At 47.5% G+C, this 16,425-nt stretch overlaps 2 protein-coding genes and 1 long non-coding RNA gene across 3 annotated transcripts; 1 reads left to right on the top strand and 2 right to left on the bottom strand.

The window, feature by feature from the left end:
* Nucleotides 1-6: 6 nt before the first annotated feature.
* LOC143185391 (uncharacterized) lies at nt 7-15,369 on the bottom strand. Its single transcript, XM_076388348.1, has 4 exons — nt 15,042-15,369; nt 12,151-12,287; nt 11,681-12,026; nt 7-131 (listed from the first exon to the last, which is right to left on the bottom strand). The coding sequence occupies exons 3-4, from the start codon at nt 11,990-11,992 to the stop codon at nt 54-56; spliced, it is 390 nt and encodes a 129-aa protein (XP_076244463.1). The 5' UTR covers nt 11,993-12,026; nt 12,151-12,287; nt 15,042-15,369; the 3' UTR covers nt 7-53.
* On the bottom strand, nt 469-1,410 carry LOC143185933 (uncharacterized). Its single transcript, XM_076389264.1, has 3 exons — nt 1,338-1,410; nt 645-1,292; nt 469-572 (listed from the first exon to the last, which is right to left on the bottom strand). Exons 1-2 carry the CDS (start codon nt 1,408-1,410, stop codon nt 979-981), a joined length of 387 nt encoding a protein of 128 aa, XP_076245379.1. The 3' UTR covers nt 469-572; nt 645-978.
* LOC143185934 (uncharacterized) lies at nt 4,854-9,814 on the top strand. The gene is made up of 2 exons (XR_013002971.1): nt 4,854-4,887; nt 9,591-9,814. It is a non-coding gene; the product is annotated as an uncharacterized LOC143185934 (long non-coding RNA).
* Nucleotides 15,370-16,425: the final 1,056 nt, after the last annotated feature.

The raw sequence follows: 16,425 nt of genomic DNA on the forward strand, positions 1-16,425 counted from the left end.
TACGAAAGGAGAAGATCACCTTCTCAAGTCCTTCGATACCTTTGAAAAAACGTTCAAACGGTCCTAGATAATTCTTCAACATGGATTGATTGGCTGCATGGATCGACGACGGCGGGCTGGTCGCTCGGGTTCTGTCAGAAAAACATGTGTCCTCGTTAAGGGCCTCTCGTTGCAGCTGCAGGACGAAAGATCTTCGTCGACGAAGGGACGATCACCAACTCTCGACACGTTCACATTAACCCTTAACCCCACGGACCAAACATGACATATCCAGGTGACAAACGGTCGTGGGTCGTGGGTACGTCCCTCGTTTCGTTGGCGACAAAAACATATAATATCGACAAGCACGAAGCAGCGATGAGGCGAAACTTTGCGATTAAGCTTTGACGACAATCAACGTACTGGGCCTTGCGAAGTTTGCAACCTTCTGGATATTACGAAGAAGCGAGTGCGGCCAGGTTGTGAGTCGAAGGATTAAAATACCATCCAACGAGACGGAGCGATGCGCGAGGTGAGCCCCAACTTTGCATTCAGTTGCAGCGATTCGCACTCGCGGAGAATCCGACGGATCTCTGGAAAAGCAGGTCCATCGTACTCGAGGAATCGTCACGAATACAGGAGGAAGCAACAGTGTTACGACATACGTCGACCGAAACGATAAAGTTCCCGAGAACGCACGCACGCGCGGTCTCAAGGCGTTGGTTTCTCGGTTTCCACTCGAACGAGTCAGTTTTATTTTTCCGTGGCTTATCGCACGTTGCGAGGTCCGACGCGCTATTACCACCCGATACGACGTCGATTGAATTTGTTGAATGGATAAGCCTGTGATGTCGAAGCCGCACGAATTCTTTCCTGAACCAGTTGCTACACAACTACCTCACTTTCTTCGTATTTTCCAATTACACCGAGGCACAAAGGTCTTCCTTTCCCGATTTCACTTCTGCGATGTCGTTTCCCGATCGCGAACAAAGCCAACGTCTACGAATTCCCAAGACACAGAAGGAATCGCGAACGGCGGAAGTGCTTGCACAACTGGACGATCGTTATCGCTGCCGCGTCCGTGGCGATAACCTGCGAGGGGGAAACCTTGTGAAATTGTTTGGCGCAAGGGGACAGATTTTGACGAGGCAACGTGACTCGGTTCTTAATCGAAGGACGAAGGAAGAGAGAAACGTGGAGCGAAAAGGTTCCGCGCGAACGGTCTGCTGCGAACAACTGGGTCCATTTCCCTCGCGACGATAAGCGCTCGGCCAGCCAACTCGACTTCGTTAACCCGTTATCAGCGGTAGATGCTGATAAGCGATACCGTCTCTACCTAACTCAGACCGGATTCCGGCTGTGCCGAGGGAATCTCGAGAGCGGCAGCCAACTAGAATATACCAACGCCGCGAGCGCGAATTTCTGCGACATGCCCCGTTAGTCGGTAGGAAATAAGCGTTTCCGGACGTTTCCGGACGTTTCGCGTCTCGAGCACGCGCCGACTGCAGGAAACACGAATCTTCCGAGGGACTCGATCGCGAGGCGAGAAATCAGCGCGTTAGTGGCCGATACAGATGGGAGCGGATTAAACGGGCCGCGCAAAACGCGTGTCGTTTCTCGTTTATCTAATAAGCTCAAGAACGCGTGTCGCGTATCTTAGCATTCCTGCTCCACTCTCTCGAGTGGCTCTGACGTTCGTAATTATCACATATTTCGCGCCGCGAGACGGCGTCAATTCAGAGTCGATATTTATTGGGATTGACACAGGGCAGGCTTACCAGGTGCGATGGATTCGAGCAAAATTAGAAACGCCAGGCTTTCAAAGTATTACGAGAAATAAGTTACGAGCACGTTGGAGCGGGGCCAGGATTTCGAAACTGCATCGTTCGAGGTGGACGAACAAGTGATCTCGAACCGAGAACAAACTCTTGCGCGATTGGTGGACAGAGGGATCCACGCGATTAATCGAAGGCGGGTCGATAATTCCTCTTTGTCGGCGGAGTTTCTCGAGAAACAATCGTCCCTCACGAAACCGTATCGCTTTTGAAAATTTGCTTTAGCGATCGCGAGAAAACAACCTTTACAGCCGGTGTAATCGAGGATAGGATAAGATACGTGGTTATCGGGACGCGTACGTGTACTCGTGGCTACGTGCTTGAGTTTCATCGGGGAATCGGAGGGAAGAATAAAAAGAGAAGAGAGAAGAAAGCTTCAAGTTTTTCAATTGACCGCGTTCGGTGTACGATTTCGCGTTGCGAGGGATAGCGTGGACGATCGAATCACGATCGAATCGCGATCGCGCTACCTTCGAGGGGAACGAGAGCGCCAATAGGCAGACCGTCGCGGACGTCGCGGTTAAAGACGCACAGGTGGCTGTATCGGGAAAACCATAGTCGCGTCTAATTGGATGCGCGCGGACGTGACGCGAGTAGCACGAGAAACGTTTACACGAATTAATCGACTTCGATTTATCTTACCGTGGATCGAATTGAATTTAAAATGAATCCCGCATTAGACTTTACGATTATTCTTTCTACGCTTCCTCTAGTTTTCAATGAATTCGTCACGCTAGCGGATGGAAAATTTTCGAGCCGGTCCATACGCCTAATTTGAAATGAAAACAGTAATGGGAGAGGGCTCCGAGCGCCAGGCGAACACGACCTTTAGTGTATTCATCCAATCGATCGTGATTACGAGCAACAATAACTCTCGCCAGTATTATTACAGCCTCTGACTTTACTTCCCCCCGATTCCCAGCAATTCCCCGAATACAAACTGATAGCACTTTCGCGAACTGGCTGAACCCGCAATCTGAAACGTCCAGAAACCAGAGCACCGTGTATCAGAAGAAAAATAAATGCTACCTACGGTTACGAGCGTACTAATTAGCCGTACATCGTTCTCCGCGGGAGCCGTAACCGTGGAATTACTCGCAGCTTACATAAACCGTTAATTCCTATTTTCCTTTCCGTCTGTTTCACTTCCCTACTCCTCCCGCCCTTCGTGATCATCGTTCCTCGAGTAACGATCGAAATCAGGAAAGCAAGAAAAATACTCGTACCACATGTACTTCACGCAAGATATTAATCCTGTTTTGTTCACTGAAGTTATTAGACCGGCATCTCGAAAGACAGCAACGCTGTTCGCACTTGGAAGAAAACACTGAACGTTGTCGCAGAACACGTGCACAAAGCGACACATCGACTTTGTAAACGCACGGCAGTGGCGCGGCGCGGCGCGGCGCGGCGTGTCACTCGCGTTCGCAGCGTTCGCAGCGTTCGCAGCGACTCGAGCGCACTCCGCGTTTCCGTTCGAGCTCGCACCCGTCCGGTTCGCCGGGTTTCCGCGTCCGAGCACTCCACCACTCCGCTCGCAGCGTCGTTCCACGCCGAGGGGAAACGCTCGTCCACGAGGGGGAGCACGCTTCACGCCCCGTCGAAACGAGGAAATCGTCGAGGAAATCGTCGAGGAAATCGTCGAGGAAAGGGCGCGCGTCGAGCGGTCTGCGCGCTTCGAACTCGACGAGATCGCATCCGGTGGACAGGACGCGGGTCGAGTAGGAAACCGCGCGAAAACTGCGACCGAGCGGCCGCTTCGGCTGTGAACAAGTGCACGCGCGAGCAGCGAAAGCCCCGTCCGTGACTCACAGGCCTCGAGCAACTAGCCGGCAAAGCTGCCTTGCCTTGCCTCACCTCGCTTCGCCTCGCCTCGCCTCGCCTCGCCTCGCCTCGCCCCAACTCGCTCCGCCGCGCCTCGAGCGCCTATCGTAGCGCCAACTCAAAGTACAAGTGCCGATAGCAGGACCGTGCTCCACCGCTTTGGAGCCCGCACCACTTTTCCCCCTACAATTTTCACTCGCGCGTTAAGTCGAGCTACCTGGCTCCGTTCAGAACAGAAAGGTACAGCCCATTTGCAATTGAAATTGCGTGCCGATAAACTGCAAGGATCCCGCTCGTTTCTGTTCTTGACCAGCTGCGCGAGGAACTGACACTGAGATTTAACCCCTTCGCTCGGCCGAGGAACTATAGTTATTATGTAAATGCGGCTGATGCATCTCAATGGTTCGAGCGCGTTTCGACAATCGAGGGAACGTCAATCTAGCACTGAATCTAGCGCGAAGCAGAGCCGAAGAAGATTAGTCTGGATCGGTGCACGAACCTGACGCATTCCCACCGTCGATTTTCTAAACTGGTGCAAAAATTTCACTCGGATCTCGCCAACTACTCGCGTCTGTTCGCGTTTCTCTTGTGCCAATATGAATAGGAATATATTGTTGCGCCGAGAATACTCTCCGCCTTTCGACAGATTCCACGATCAAGACGCATGTTTCTCAAACTTTTCTGAAGCCCTTGCCAAATGCATGACGAAACTACGCTCTCTTCTCTTGTGCGTCTGGCAGCACGCGACCGCGTGAGACTGAGTTTTCACTAGAAATAAGTTTCAAAGGGAGTACGAAGCACTTGACGAAATCTCAGCGCGAGTCTAGTGATTTTCTCTGGTGACGTTCCGTCAACCAGGTTCGACAAAAGCGCCCTGCGTGCCACGTGCTTAGAAAGTGTCTAACCTTCCGCGCATGATGTATCACCGCGCACGAGATATACGTTCCAGCGCCCACGCGTTCAACGTCGAATAAAAATGAAAGTCGTCCGTAAATCGGACCGATCGTGAAGAAGCTGTAAAGCGTTCGTGCCATTGGGTAATGTTGGAACCAGCCACGGACGCTACAGGTTCTGAACGATCTGGCGTTTTCGTTTCTTGTGGAAAGGAAAAGGAAAGTGGGGCTGGACAAATAACTCCTGTACATTTTCCCACGTGGACCTCCGACGACCTTCAATTCGGCCGGGGAAATCAGGATTCAAAGGAGAGGGAGAGAACTCGTTCGGCCCTAGATTGCCAGCGGTCCTCAAGGTTTGCGAAACATTGATCGAAGGTAGAAACTCATGCCTGCATTTGCTTTCGCGTTCGTATCTCTGGTGATTGCAGTGATCGCGACCTTCGCTTTTGCTAGATCGCAAATTGCTTTCCCAACAAACTCGACGTGCTCGCGGCAATTGCATCAGGCGATAGAGATGTTAACTGGTTGACGTTATTCTACTCTTAATAGTAAGTAAATTCGTGAATCGTGAGACTGCTGACACGATTCAGGATACTGTAATTAAAGGTTGCTTATTCTTGTTGCGTTAAAATTGACGATGAAGAAGCAGCTGCAAAAAATTCAGCGAGGATTAAAATTTTTAAAGATTCGCACGAAATTTAATCCCGTATCTGACTTTATGAAAGTTTGTGCAAGAACAGGTGGGCGTTTTATACTGCTTTAAGGTTTTATACTGCTCGAACGTGTACTCGCTTCTCCGTCTTTCTCCCACCATTAACAGATTACCGTGTGTGGGTCGCTTTCACGATCCCTGAGTTTTCTTTTGAAGAACTAACGATGCACCGACACAGTCCACGGTTCTTTAAAAGTGAATCATTTACCTCGAGACGATCGTAAACGATTATTAAAAATAGAAAGAGACGAGCAGGCTGCACCAGAGATGACTCGTGCGGTTCAGCTATGAATCAAAGTCGACGATGAATAAGAGGATAACAATTACGGTGATTGGGCTTAGTGGAGGTTGGTTCTTGCTAAGTAACGGCTTGTTAGAAAGTGCAATTTTTCTCGTACCGTTGCATCTCTCTAATACTCGCTAACGATTCACGCAAATTCTCGCTGGTAATTTCAATTCAACCGAGTTTCTCTCTGAACGAAGAGAAAAGCTATGAAACCATTGCACGACGGTGCAACGTGCGAGTTTTCGCGGGTTTCCAGATACTAACATTGCAACGAGGACTATGGAAACGCGTAATTAACTCCGACTTCCTGTGTACTGGCTCCTGTGTACCAACTCCGACTCGCTGTGACGAGAAAAAAGGGAATACGAAAAAAGGTCTCGCGCGGTTGCACCGTGACTGCAATATACCGCGGCGATGAATCACTGCGTCGCGTTTTACGAGGGACACGCGTGCTTTTGGCCGCTCGTTTGAGATTACGTTCACGCACTGTACTGCTGCTGCTGAAAGGCCTAACTCGATAAACTTCTGTAACGTTGGACCATTGCTTGACGCATCAAAGGAAAATTTAGAAACTCGAAACTGATCTCAAGATTTGGATCCTTTCAAAATTTTAAACCTTATAAGAAAGTAAAAGGCACCGAGTTGCAAAGTAGAACACGAGGCGTGGTAACATTCTATTAGCTGACAAAAGCTCGTTAAACAGTGATCGTTACACTTAAGTGAGTTTTCTTGTGTTTTTACGAAATTACTTAATAAATATTTAGTATTAAGCCTTAGTACGTGTGTTAAAAATAAATACTGTAATCGCGTTTTACGATTCGCTTGCCTAACAATGCTTCTTATCTAACAAGAATTTATGCTATCTGTTGTCTGGACTATTCTGAATCCACCGAAGGCTGCTTCACTCATGCAATTATTTTAGGAGCTTCATAAAGCTTCAAGTTCATCGATCAACGTGGTACCGTTTTACTAATGGGCTCACTACATTACTAACGGGACTAAATGTATCAGTTTTTTGGAGCGTTTTAAAATAGTAACAGGGACGACAGAGAAAAAACAAACGATGGAAAAAAGAAAACCTAAGGTCGGTGGAATACTAACAACGCGTGCGCTACTATTGCAAACAATGCGAGGTACCCGTGTGATTTGCTTGTCTCGTAGGTTTAACACGCCCGATATAACCACCAGCTCGTTTGGCTAAGGATTTGGAAGAAGTCAACTCGTGACTGTCGCAAACCGAAGGCGTCTTTCGGTTCAGAACATCGGCGCCTTCGTGTTTGTCGAGACTTTTCTGTACGGCAGCTCCAGTAAAAGCGCAGATAACAGACTACATCCTTTTTTTTTCGACAGCGATATTTTAGTTTGAAACGTTGCTCAGACTCTTCGTCGAAACGGTGCTTCCATCCAGTTTATTCAGGACTTCAAATATTTTCAGGCTACACTTACTTCAAACTCTCGTCAACTCGCGAAATCAACATTCAAATAATTTCGTTAAATTGAGCAATAAATATAAGACGCCATTTAAACACATCGCAACGACATTCAGCGCAATTAATGATTTAGCATTCGAAGTCGGCTTCTGGTTACACGAGTATCGCGGATGCGATGTTCCAGCTGGTTTACATAATTCCATGATAGTTACTGCTGTACGCACAACTGCAAATTAAAATCGAGACGGTGTCGATAACAGGGTCAAGATCGTTTCGCATTCGAAGACTTGCATGCGCAAGCGTGTCGAATTATTTGAACAACGGAACTGTTATGGGTTCGCGTCTACATTGGACGATACTTTTTCACGCACCAATTCTCGCAAAACGCTGAATTGCTGATTATCGTATATTCGGTATTTGATTGCGAATGAGCGAAGGAAAATTGCAGAATTTCTGTGAAAATGTCCTCGAGTGGTTGTTTGATTTATATTCCTCGTCTCTTGTGTTGGGAACGTGTGGCATTCCACTAACGCTCCAACTGCTACGCGTCGCTATTTAATGCGACCACATACGTGTACCTAGCCCAACTAAACGAGACGAATCAAAGAACCATTAACCCTGAACTCGAATATTTTTCCATTGCGTTTAGTTTCCAAACGTTTCTTTGTGTAGTCTACTTGTTTGCGTGAGCGTTTACGATAAGATGACTTCTTCATTGTACGATAAACTGGCAACTTTTGATCCGAGGAAGTAGAACGTCAGAGTTTTCAATAAAAACGACGCGTATAGTAGCTGTCTAAAGACTATGAGTGAATGCTTTTAGCAACGTGCTCCTATATTGAAACTAACTGCATTTAATAATGCAGCTCCTGCTTTACGTTTCCCTTTCGCTATGTTTCAGCCTTATCTACCAGGTTATACAAGGTAGGTGCAATGTATAAATAAACTATGCACAGGCCTATAGTTAGGTAACGTTTTCTTCCTTCTTTAAAACTGGAGAGCTAATGAAAACTGAACTAGTGTCTAACATTCACGAAGCGAATCGTATTAACGACTCTCGATGAAACACCTTTCATTCAACGATCAGAATTTGTTACGGTCCATTGAATGGATTATCGAATATCCGCTGATCTCGCAATGCATCGTTAGCGACAAACTTGTCCCGGAAATTTTCGTGAGCTTACTCACGAGAGCTTATCACTTCCTAGTTTCGCTAGCAATTACTGGTTGGGGCTGGTCTCTCCTACGAATCGATGGTTCGATGGTTGCGTGACTACGTGTGCAATAAATAACGAACGGCGAACCTCTAGTCTAATGGTAGATAACGGATGTTAAGAGGTGAACGATTGTGATTGAAGTCTCGGGACGGTACTCGTGTTTCTAGACACGGTGGAAGAGGAAAATTAGAGCGTGAGTCAACGAACGCTATCGTGCTTCTTTTGTCTCGATCACCTCGGCGCTCTGAATACGCGACGAATAGTTCCCGCGGCATTACGACTGATCGAAGCGCAATTGCAAAATGAAACCGCGATGCTCGTGTCGAGGTTTTTCGATTCCAGACGAGGAAGGGCGTAGGGGGTTTCGAGAAACGATTGTCAATGCTGCGATCGTCGGGCACGCTAGGGGAACTTGAGTCGTTTGATGGAAACGGCCTTGATGAAAGCACTAACCAATGTTGGTGCGACAGGAACGTTTGCCTCTGCACACCAACGGACCCCTGATGGTTATCGCGGAAGTGAATCGTTTAAAGTACATTTGAGCCGCTGTTAACCGGTGTCGACAAAGAATATTTGCCGTCATCGAACAGCTAACTCCTCTAACATATTTCATCTCGACTAAATATCAATTGTTCGTTAACCCACTTATTCGGAGCGCGAGAGCCTCTTGTTGAATCGTCTTGGCCAGTATTCAGTACGATTTCCTCGAGACTTTAAGAAACCACTTCAATAGAATTGTATACGAGAACCCTCCATCGTGAAAAGTTTCATTTATCGCTCCGACCTAGCGAGAATTTAGCGAATTCATTAGGATAATGGAAAAAGAATTTTCTAAAAGTATCTTGTTGATTCAAAGTACCTAACTGATGAATTTTGCTGGATGTTTATAAACGCAATGAGGTTTCGTTCAGGATCAGGATCAATCAACATTTTTTTTACCTCAGCGATGTTCAGTGGAAAGCTTGTTAAAAATAGTACAGCTTTTATAAACAGCTGGTCGAAAAAAATTGATGCATGTATTATCGGTTGGCATCCTTGTGTACCGGTTGTTCGTGAATTTTTTACATATTGGAAATTTCTTTTCGCTTCGTATTCGATAAGGTAATCTCTCTTTTTGTGTCGCGCACGGTAAACATCGCACCATACTGCATACATCAATATTTATAACCCGTTTCGAATCAATGTGGGTCTTCGAAAACACAAGTCTCTAGTTTTCCTCGTCTAAAATTCGGTCTAGCAATAGGAATACCAAATTCTGTAAAATTTAAAACTCGTATGCGTTCTCAGTTACGATTAGAAGAAGGAAAACGGAACCATCCTGCTTGATGCACGAGCGCACGCGAACGACTATTGTCTTATCTTATTCTGAATTGAGACAAACCGTTCTTGAAACCTTTCTGACCTTTGATAGCGTATGAAAAGGCGATAATGCGGCCGAATCAAGCTTCAATAATTTTACGTCATCTTGTTTACCGACGAAAGCTGAGGCAACACTCGCATATCTTCTACGACGATGGGAGTGGCTTCAATTACACAAGATACTCTCCAAATAAGCGAAACATGTTCGACACTATCGATCAACAATTATTCATCGACGGAGAACGTGTTCATTCCACAATAAAGCTACTCCAATGAAAATCTTTCGTTTCAGCACTTTTACTCTCTCCCACTTGCTGCTTGTATATTGTTTCGAATTTCTCGTGTAAATGTTTCAACACGCAAATATAAATCTCTGCGCGAAGGTTAGCCTGGATTTCGAGTCTTATTCGGGGGCGATCGTTCGACTTTCGTCCCTGGAGAAACTTCCAAACAGAAAGTACTGTACATTATACCCTTGGGATTCTTACAACTGTTTATATTCAATGCAATTCGAATATACGTTATTCCGCGAACCTCTCCAATGTCGATATCAAACCGCCGCGTATCGAACTTAATTTACTCCGCTTCACTTCGAAGAGTTTGTTTGATTCCATGGTAACCTCTGGGAGGACAAATTTGAAGTGATCGAGGAGACAGAGGCCATCGTAAACAGTGTCCTTTTGTTGATACTAATCGAACAACGTCGGTGTTGTGTACATAGTAATGCACACACATAATTCAACCTAGAAGATCGAACACATAAGCGCGGTCGATTCACCTGTGATGCATTTCCTCTAAATTGAGCAATTGATTCGCGTAAATACGCGCAGTCTATCAACGGCTCCATGTCAGGTGGACGCTGAAAACGCAGAGTTTCTGCGTCCACGATCCACAGTGAACATGGATCGGTGCACCTGCGCTATTACCTGGGCTCCAACGCGGAGGCATTCTCGAGCGGTGAAAGGAAATCAACGAGTTTATACGCGGCAACGCGGCAACGCGGCGAGTATCGATAACTAACGTGTTCCGGCTTGATTTATACGAGATGCAGCGAAACGTATTAGAATAGCAGACGGTCGAACTGCAGGCGGATGCGTCTGCCTGTCGACGGTTGCAGTGAAAAAATGCAACCTGACGATAGATTAGATAGCAGGTACTCAGCGTGTCTCGACACCGAGGTACAAGTGTTTGCCATAAAAGGAAGGAACGAACACGCGTCTGCGACGTGCAGCCAGCGTGAAACAACCGAATCGATTGTATTCGTAATACACTAGGTCCTTTCCTTTTAAATTGCCATCGACGCTTGCTTTGCCAGCAAACGAACAAGTGTTTCCTCAGACAAAGGAGCGTACCACGAATACCATGTATCTACGAGGGCCCATTGTTTCGCCACGAAGGAAGTAATTATCGCGGCTGGAGGCTGAAGACGCGCGAAACGGAAGACAGCAAGATGTTAAGGTCGCATGGTTACGCCAGAGCTGGGCAGAAAGAATCTATCGATTCGACTCGATCGGTTTCTGAGTTTTGCGAACGAGCTCACCCTTCTGAGACTCGGCTGTTCCATGTGCAATTATAACCCCGGTCGATGCGTGTTTTCACGACGCCAATTATACCGTTAACGACGTGCCGTCGTTTCGCAAACAGTCTTAAGGGGCTTCCACAAAGAGACTTCGAGGAAACGATGAATTTCCTCTGCGTCGCTATGCCGTTCGGAGAAGGCCGTTTCTACTTCGTCCGTGTCTGAACTGGAAGGAGTTTTTCCCACGCCATTTGACACGCAGCGATTCGTTTCGTTGACAATTCCCCACGTTTATTCCTGATCCAATTCCATTGAGCGGAAATCGTTCCTCCCATGGAAACATTAGATCGGTAGGATGTTTTTACGATTGGAGGTCGCACAGAATAAATCGATAATTCACAGCGAAGCTGTTCTTGATTGGCAATTACGTAAAGGCAAACCGATAAAATGCAACGGTATCGTGTTCGCGAGGAATTTGCCATAGACAGGAATTACACTAGTTAAAAGAACGGTACGGATAAAGAATTAGTGTCCTCCGAAGATCCGCACCGAGTGGTGACCCGAATCGCGTTGCAGCGGTTGCAGCGGTTGCAGCTGCTCTCGCTGCGCCGTGGTTCTCTTACCTGACGTCTGACGCGTGGCCTGGTGTGTCGTCTGTGGCAGTAGTTGAGGGTGGCCTGGTTGTTCGCATTATCTTGATTCGGCGGCGCGTGGCAGATGGCCGATGGTGGCTCTCGATGGCTTTCCGTGCGACGGAGCAGACGTCGAACGGTGTTCTTGACAGTGGCGGCAAGGTGCGAGCCTCCGCCACCACCGCCACCGCCACCCCCGCGCTCGCGATCACAGCTTTCGGTTAATGTCTTGTACTCGACCATTTTTGCCTTGGCGGTGGGCATAGGGGCCACTTTGTGGCCGCCCGTCTCCGTCACGCGCATTTCAACCGCTTTCTTCACCCTTTCCGAGTCACGGCTAACGGTAATAAAAGAAACGACGTTATGTTTCAGAGACTACTCCCCCAACAGGTGCAACTATTCTTCAAATGACATCACTGTGCCCGTACGAATCATCAAAATTCTCTTTCCTGTTGACAAACCTTTGAATCACTCCGTTCAACACGACGGATGACGAGCACCGTTTGTCCACAAGTGCGTTTCTGCAGCTACCAGCAAATGTTTCCAATCAACGCGAACGGAACCGACTGAAATTCTTGACCCACGACTCAGACGTCACCTATGGAATAGTTTTCGCTCGTTTATCTCCCACCGTTGTCAATAGTGGAAGTTTTAGCGAACACGATTAGTCGAAGGTTATGCGCTAGCTATCGATCGCCTACGTCATTCGAGTATTACACGACAATACAACCTACTGCCAAATCAAATGAACGAACGTGTGTCTTTGTTTTCTTCCCGGAAAATGCAATTGACGACAGAATAGAAGATCGGGAAGCATATACCGCCTCGTGATGTAAGATTCGCGGGGTGACCAACAATCTGACAAACTGTCCTTGCCTTTGCCTGATTACTTAAGCGTCATTCTATCAAAAATTATGTAACCGATTCGATCAGGCTTAACCCGGTCGGATAATAAGAATTGGATTCGATGGAAAGTAAAGTAAATCCACTTAAGTCGAAATCCATTTGAGCTAACCACCTGTCATCGATTCGAATCGAATGCTAATGACACTCCACGCAACTATCCTTCGAATTTCTTTGAAAATTCTTCATCGAAGCGCAGTTAGCACGATTCTTCGTAAAATCGGAGAGAATACCCATCCAAGCTGTGTCGTCAGTCTGCTAATTCCCGAGAAACCCCACAAAGGGAACTGGAAATACACTGATGGCGATGCGAACTGGAAAAAACCTATCAACTCGAGCCTGCGGTTATTTTTACTGTCTCTAACAACAGTACTCCTGCAAGAAATGATTGTTTCTTAAGCCTGAGAGAGGAGAGCAACAATCTACGCGGTTTCGTAGGCGTTTTGAAACGTGTTCTGCAAAGTATGCGGGAGCGAGTCTCCTTGAAAGTTCGACGGTGCGATGCACTCTGCCCACACTGGACAGCTGGTCGAAGTCGAATGAATTTTCCTTCTTGTATCTAGACAAACAGGGTAAAAACGCTTCGACGAAGGAAGCCCTTATGAAGTTGTTCTTCTTTACCTTCTTTCCGCCCTCATCTTTTCCAACTCGTGAATTTACTCGTGCAGATAAAGACACACGATAAAAGTAGTAACAAGTGAAATGCATCCTTTCGCTATCGATGCTTACACGACTCCAACCTATTTACCGTCACGAGTCTATCGAATGGGCGTCGTTTCACCGACCGCGATCCGACGTATCGTCACCACCCACCGCGTGTGCACGCACTCCTTACATCTCGTCCGATGAATTTGGGGCGCATTCCGACACCCACGAGCCGCCTCGAGACTAAAAAGACCGCGATTTTGCTCTGATCACTTCCACTTTCGAAGTCGCGGCTGGTTCGGTAGCGAAAGAGAAAGAAAGAGAATACACACTATCGCTGGATGATCGAAGCCGATTTTTCTGCGGCAGCCCAGCCACAGAGCACTGATCGTGTCGCGTTTGCACTCTGCCGAGAACGATGCCACGGATTCGCGGACGCGACTTCCTAATGTCGTTAAGTTAAACGAATTAGGCCAGTTCCCCGATAGGCGGACAAGCACGTAACCTTAGACTATATACGTAGGCAAGAGTAAAGGGGGACTGCGTTACGATTCTGACGCACACGTTCGAGCCACGAGATCCAACTATGCCCGGTATTTACTGACGAACCATCAGTTAACGACTTCCTAGCGAACCATACTTTCTACTCTAGCAGTGTGCTCTAACGAGTAAACTCGTCGTTACCGAAATGTTATACCGAGGACACTAACGATTTCAAAACACGATAGGCGGTATATGCATGCCTCTTTTAAGCCAAACAGGTACGAAAAGAAGGAAGTGACTAGAATCGAACTAAGTCGACAAACAAATAATACCTAGGATGAATCGTACGTTGTTCCCAAAAATAGGAAAAAATGTGTTTACCATTTTTCGCGGAAAGAATTGTTTATTAAACTGGGTTCGTTAAAAATATAAAGAGAGAGAGATACCGAAAAGAAAAAACAAGATTCCGAAGTTGTTTTCGTTCCGCGAGTAAATAAAGCGGAAGGCTCGAGGCGCTGATATCGACTCGATCATTCGACGATGATAGTCCATGATCGTCATCGAACCTGTTGCATTGACGGGACGCAAATTAAAAGGCGACAGCAGCACGCGTACCGGTCAGTCTACCACGCAATGTCACCTATCGTTATCCGCGTCACGCATTGTTACTTCACGTTGCCTCCTCCCCTTGCCTCTCGTCCCGTCTACTCGCCATTCGCGGTACTAGATACCAGGCCAATTGATAAAGCCGCGAAAGTCCGTGTCATGAGTCGAGACGTAAATCTTGCTCGCGGTAAGCCCGAGAACAAGCAAATTCCGCTTTACGATCGCGGGCGTTTAAATAAACGCGTTCGAGGAGGCTGCTGGCGCGACGACTGCGATCGATCGACCAAATAGCCAACGATAGAGCGCGCGTTGCACTATTTCGTAGTTCGTAGCAATGTGAAACGTACCGATGCTCGTTTCATATGGCAATACAATCGACACAGATCAAACACGCGACAGCACAGATAAATACGCGATACGCTCAAGTGCAAAGATCGAAACGAAAACAGCGAACGTAAGTACTCACTAAGCGCGGGTATCGGCAAAGTTCGAGGAATAGACGATGAAATTTTTGTACGCCCTCGTATTGGCCTGATCGCATCATTATTCAGCAGACGTAACATTCCGTCGATAACGAGGCTGAGTTTCGCTCCCGCCGATGCAATTAACGCGTTCGATTCGTCGTTCTATAGCGAGCCAATCTGGCTGCACCATTATGCATTTCACGGTTGACCTATAGCCATGAGTTTTGATTCGCGCCAGAACTATCGAGTACCTGGGGATATCGGTGCTGAAAGTAATTCTCACGGACGGACGTTGGTCGTGAAACCGCACGATTTCCGTTCTCACAAAAAAATCCTACTTTCTTTCTCTTTCAGCTCCGAAAGTGAAGCGCCTGCTGCCGATTCACTCGTCGATTCTAGAGGCAGATTCGAAAGGATGTCCACAGTCACGACGCATGTTCACCTTTTCCCTGTTGCAAAACGACACACTGTGTGTAGCTTGAACAGGCTCGTTCACCTTCTTCCGTATCGTGTAAATCCAGGGGTCTACTCTTCCACAGAATTAATAGGTTGCACACTGTCGTCACTCGCGCCGCGCTTTCCGATGCCATAAATCCAATTTCACGTTTACGAGAATGGGTTTAGTTGACAAGAAAGGACGGAGCGAAGCGTCACGCTGCCACGTGCTTTTCCGCCCCGTTTATCGTATCGACCGATCGAAATCGAGAGAAAGAGTAGGGTGGCTCTCGACGAGCGATCGCGATCGAGGCCGGACCCAGGAGGATCGGCGAACAGGTCGAGCAAGTGTGCTGCTCGATCGCGAGTCTCGTGCTAACTGAGCGTGGAACGAGCGCGATGGGGACACGCGAGCTCCGCTCGAGCCGAGCTCTTTCGTTACTGGACCTTACCGCCGATACGCTGCGGCCCTCCTCTCTTGCACTCTATCCCACACTCTCGTGTCTCCTGTCTCTGTCTACCTTAGCTGTCGCCTCGTCTCCCAAGCGTGCACGCACACCAATCCTCCGACGCACATAGGCGTCGCTGTTTCGCTCGTCAATGCGTTAGCTAACGATAGAAACAATCCTCTCTAACCGTGTTTTTCCACGGCTTTTTAAAACACACGCAGGAGATTTCCACGTCTTCGCAGTCCCACTTCGCAGTCCAGCTCTACGACCCAAGCGACAAGCATTATCTGCCTTTTGATAAAATTGCTTCTCGCAGTTTCGCACTCCAAATTTTTGCGATCTTTTACGCGTCATCTTTTACATCTTTTACATCTTTTACATCTTTTACATCTGTGTGAGATTTCAATGATCATTTACCCCCTTACGAGAAATAAGTGGCGCGTGGCTGGCGCTTTTCGTTGAGTGGTCGATGAGGTCACTAGGTGCGCTTAGGAGCCTCCTTTGTGCATCGTACGATTACTCTTGTCACGTACAACGTCGCTAAACGTGCATGCATTTCTGCGTGCATCGGATGCCAACGGTTGAATAGAAATTAAACTACAGAACCGCGCCTAGTTGTGCAACGAACGCATTTAGCTGAGAACGAGGGGCAGGGAAACGGTGGCAGAGAAGAAGGGAAGAGAAGATAACGCACGGTGGAGGAGTAGAGAGATGGATCCATTAGATTAATTGACTTTAGGACTCGGTGCAT

This window comes from Calliopsis andreniformis, chromosome 12 (genome assembly GCF_051401765.1).
Source record: "Calliopsis andreniformis isolate RMS-2024a chromosome 12, iyCalAndr_principal, whole genome shotgun sequence".
Lineage (NCBI taxonomy): Eukaryota > Metazoa > Arthropoda > Insecta > Hymenoptera > Andrenidae > Calliopsis > Calliopsis andreniformis.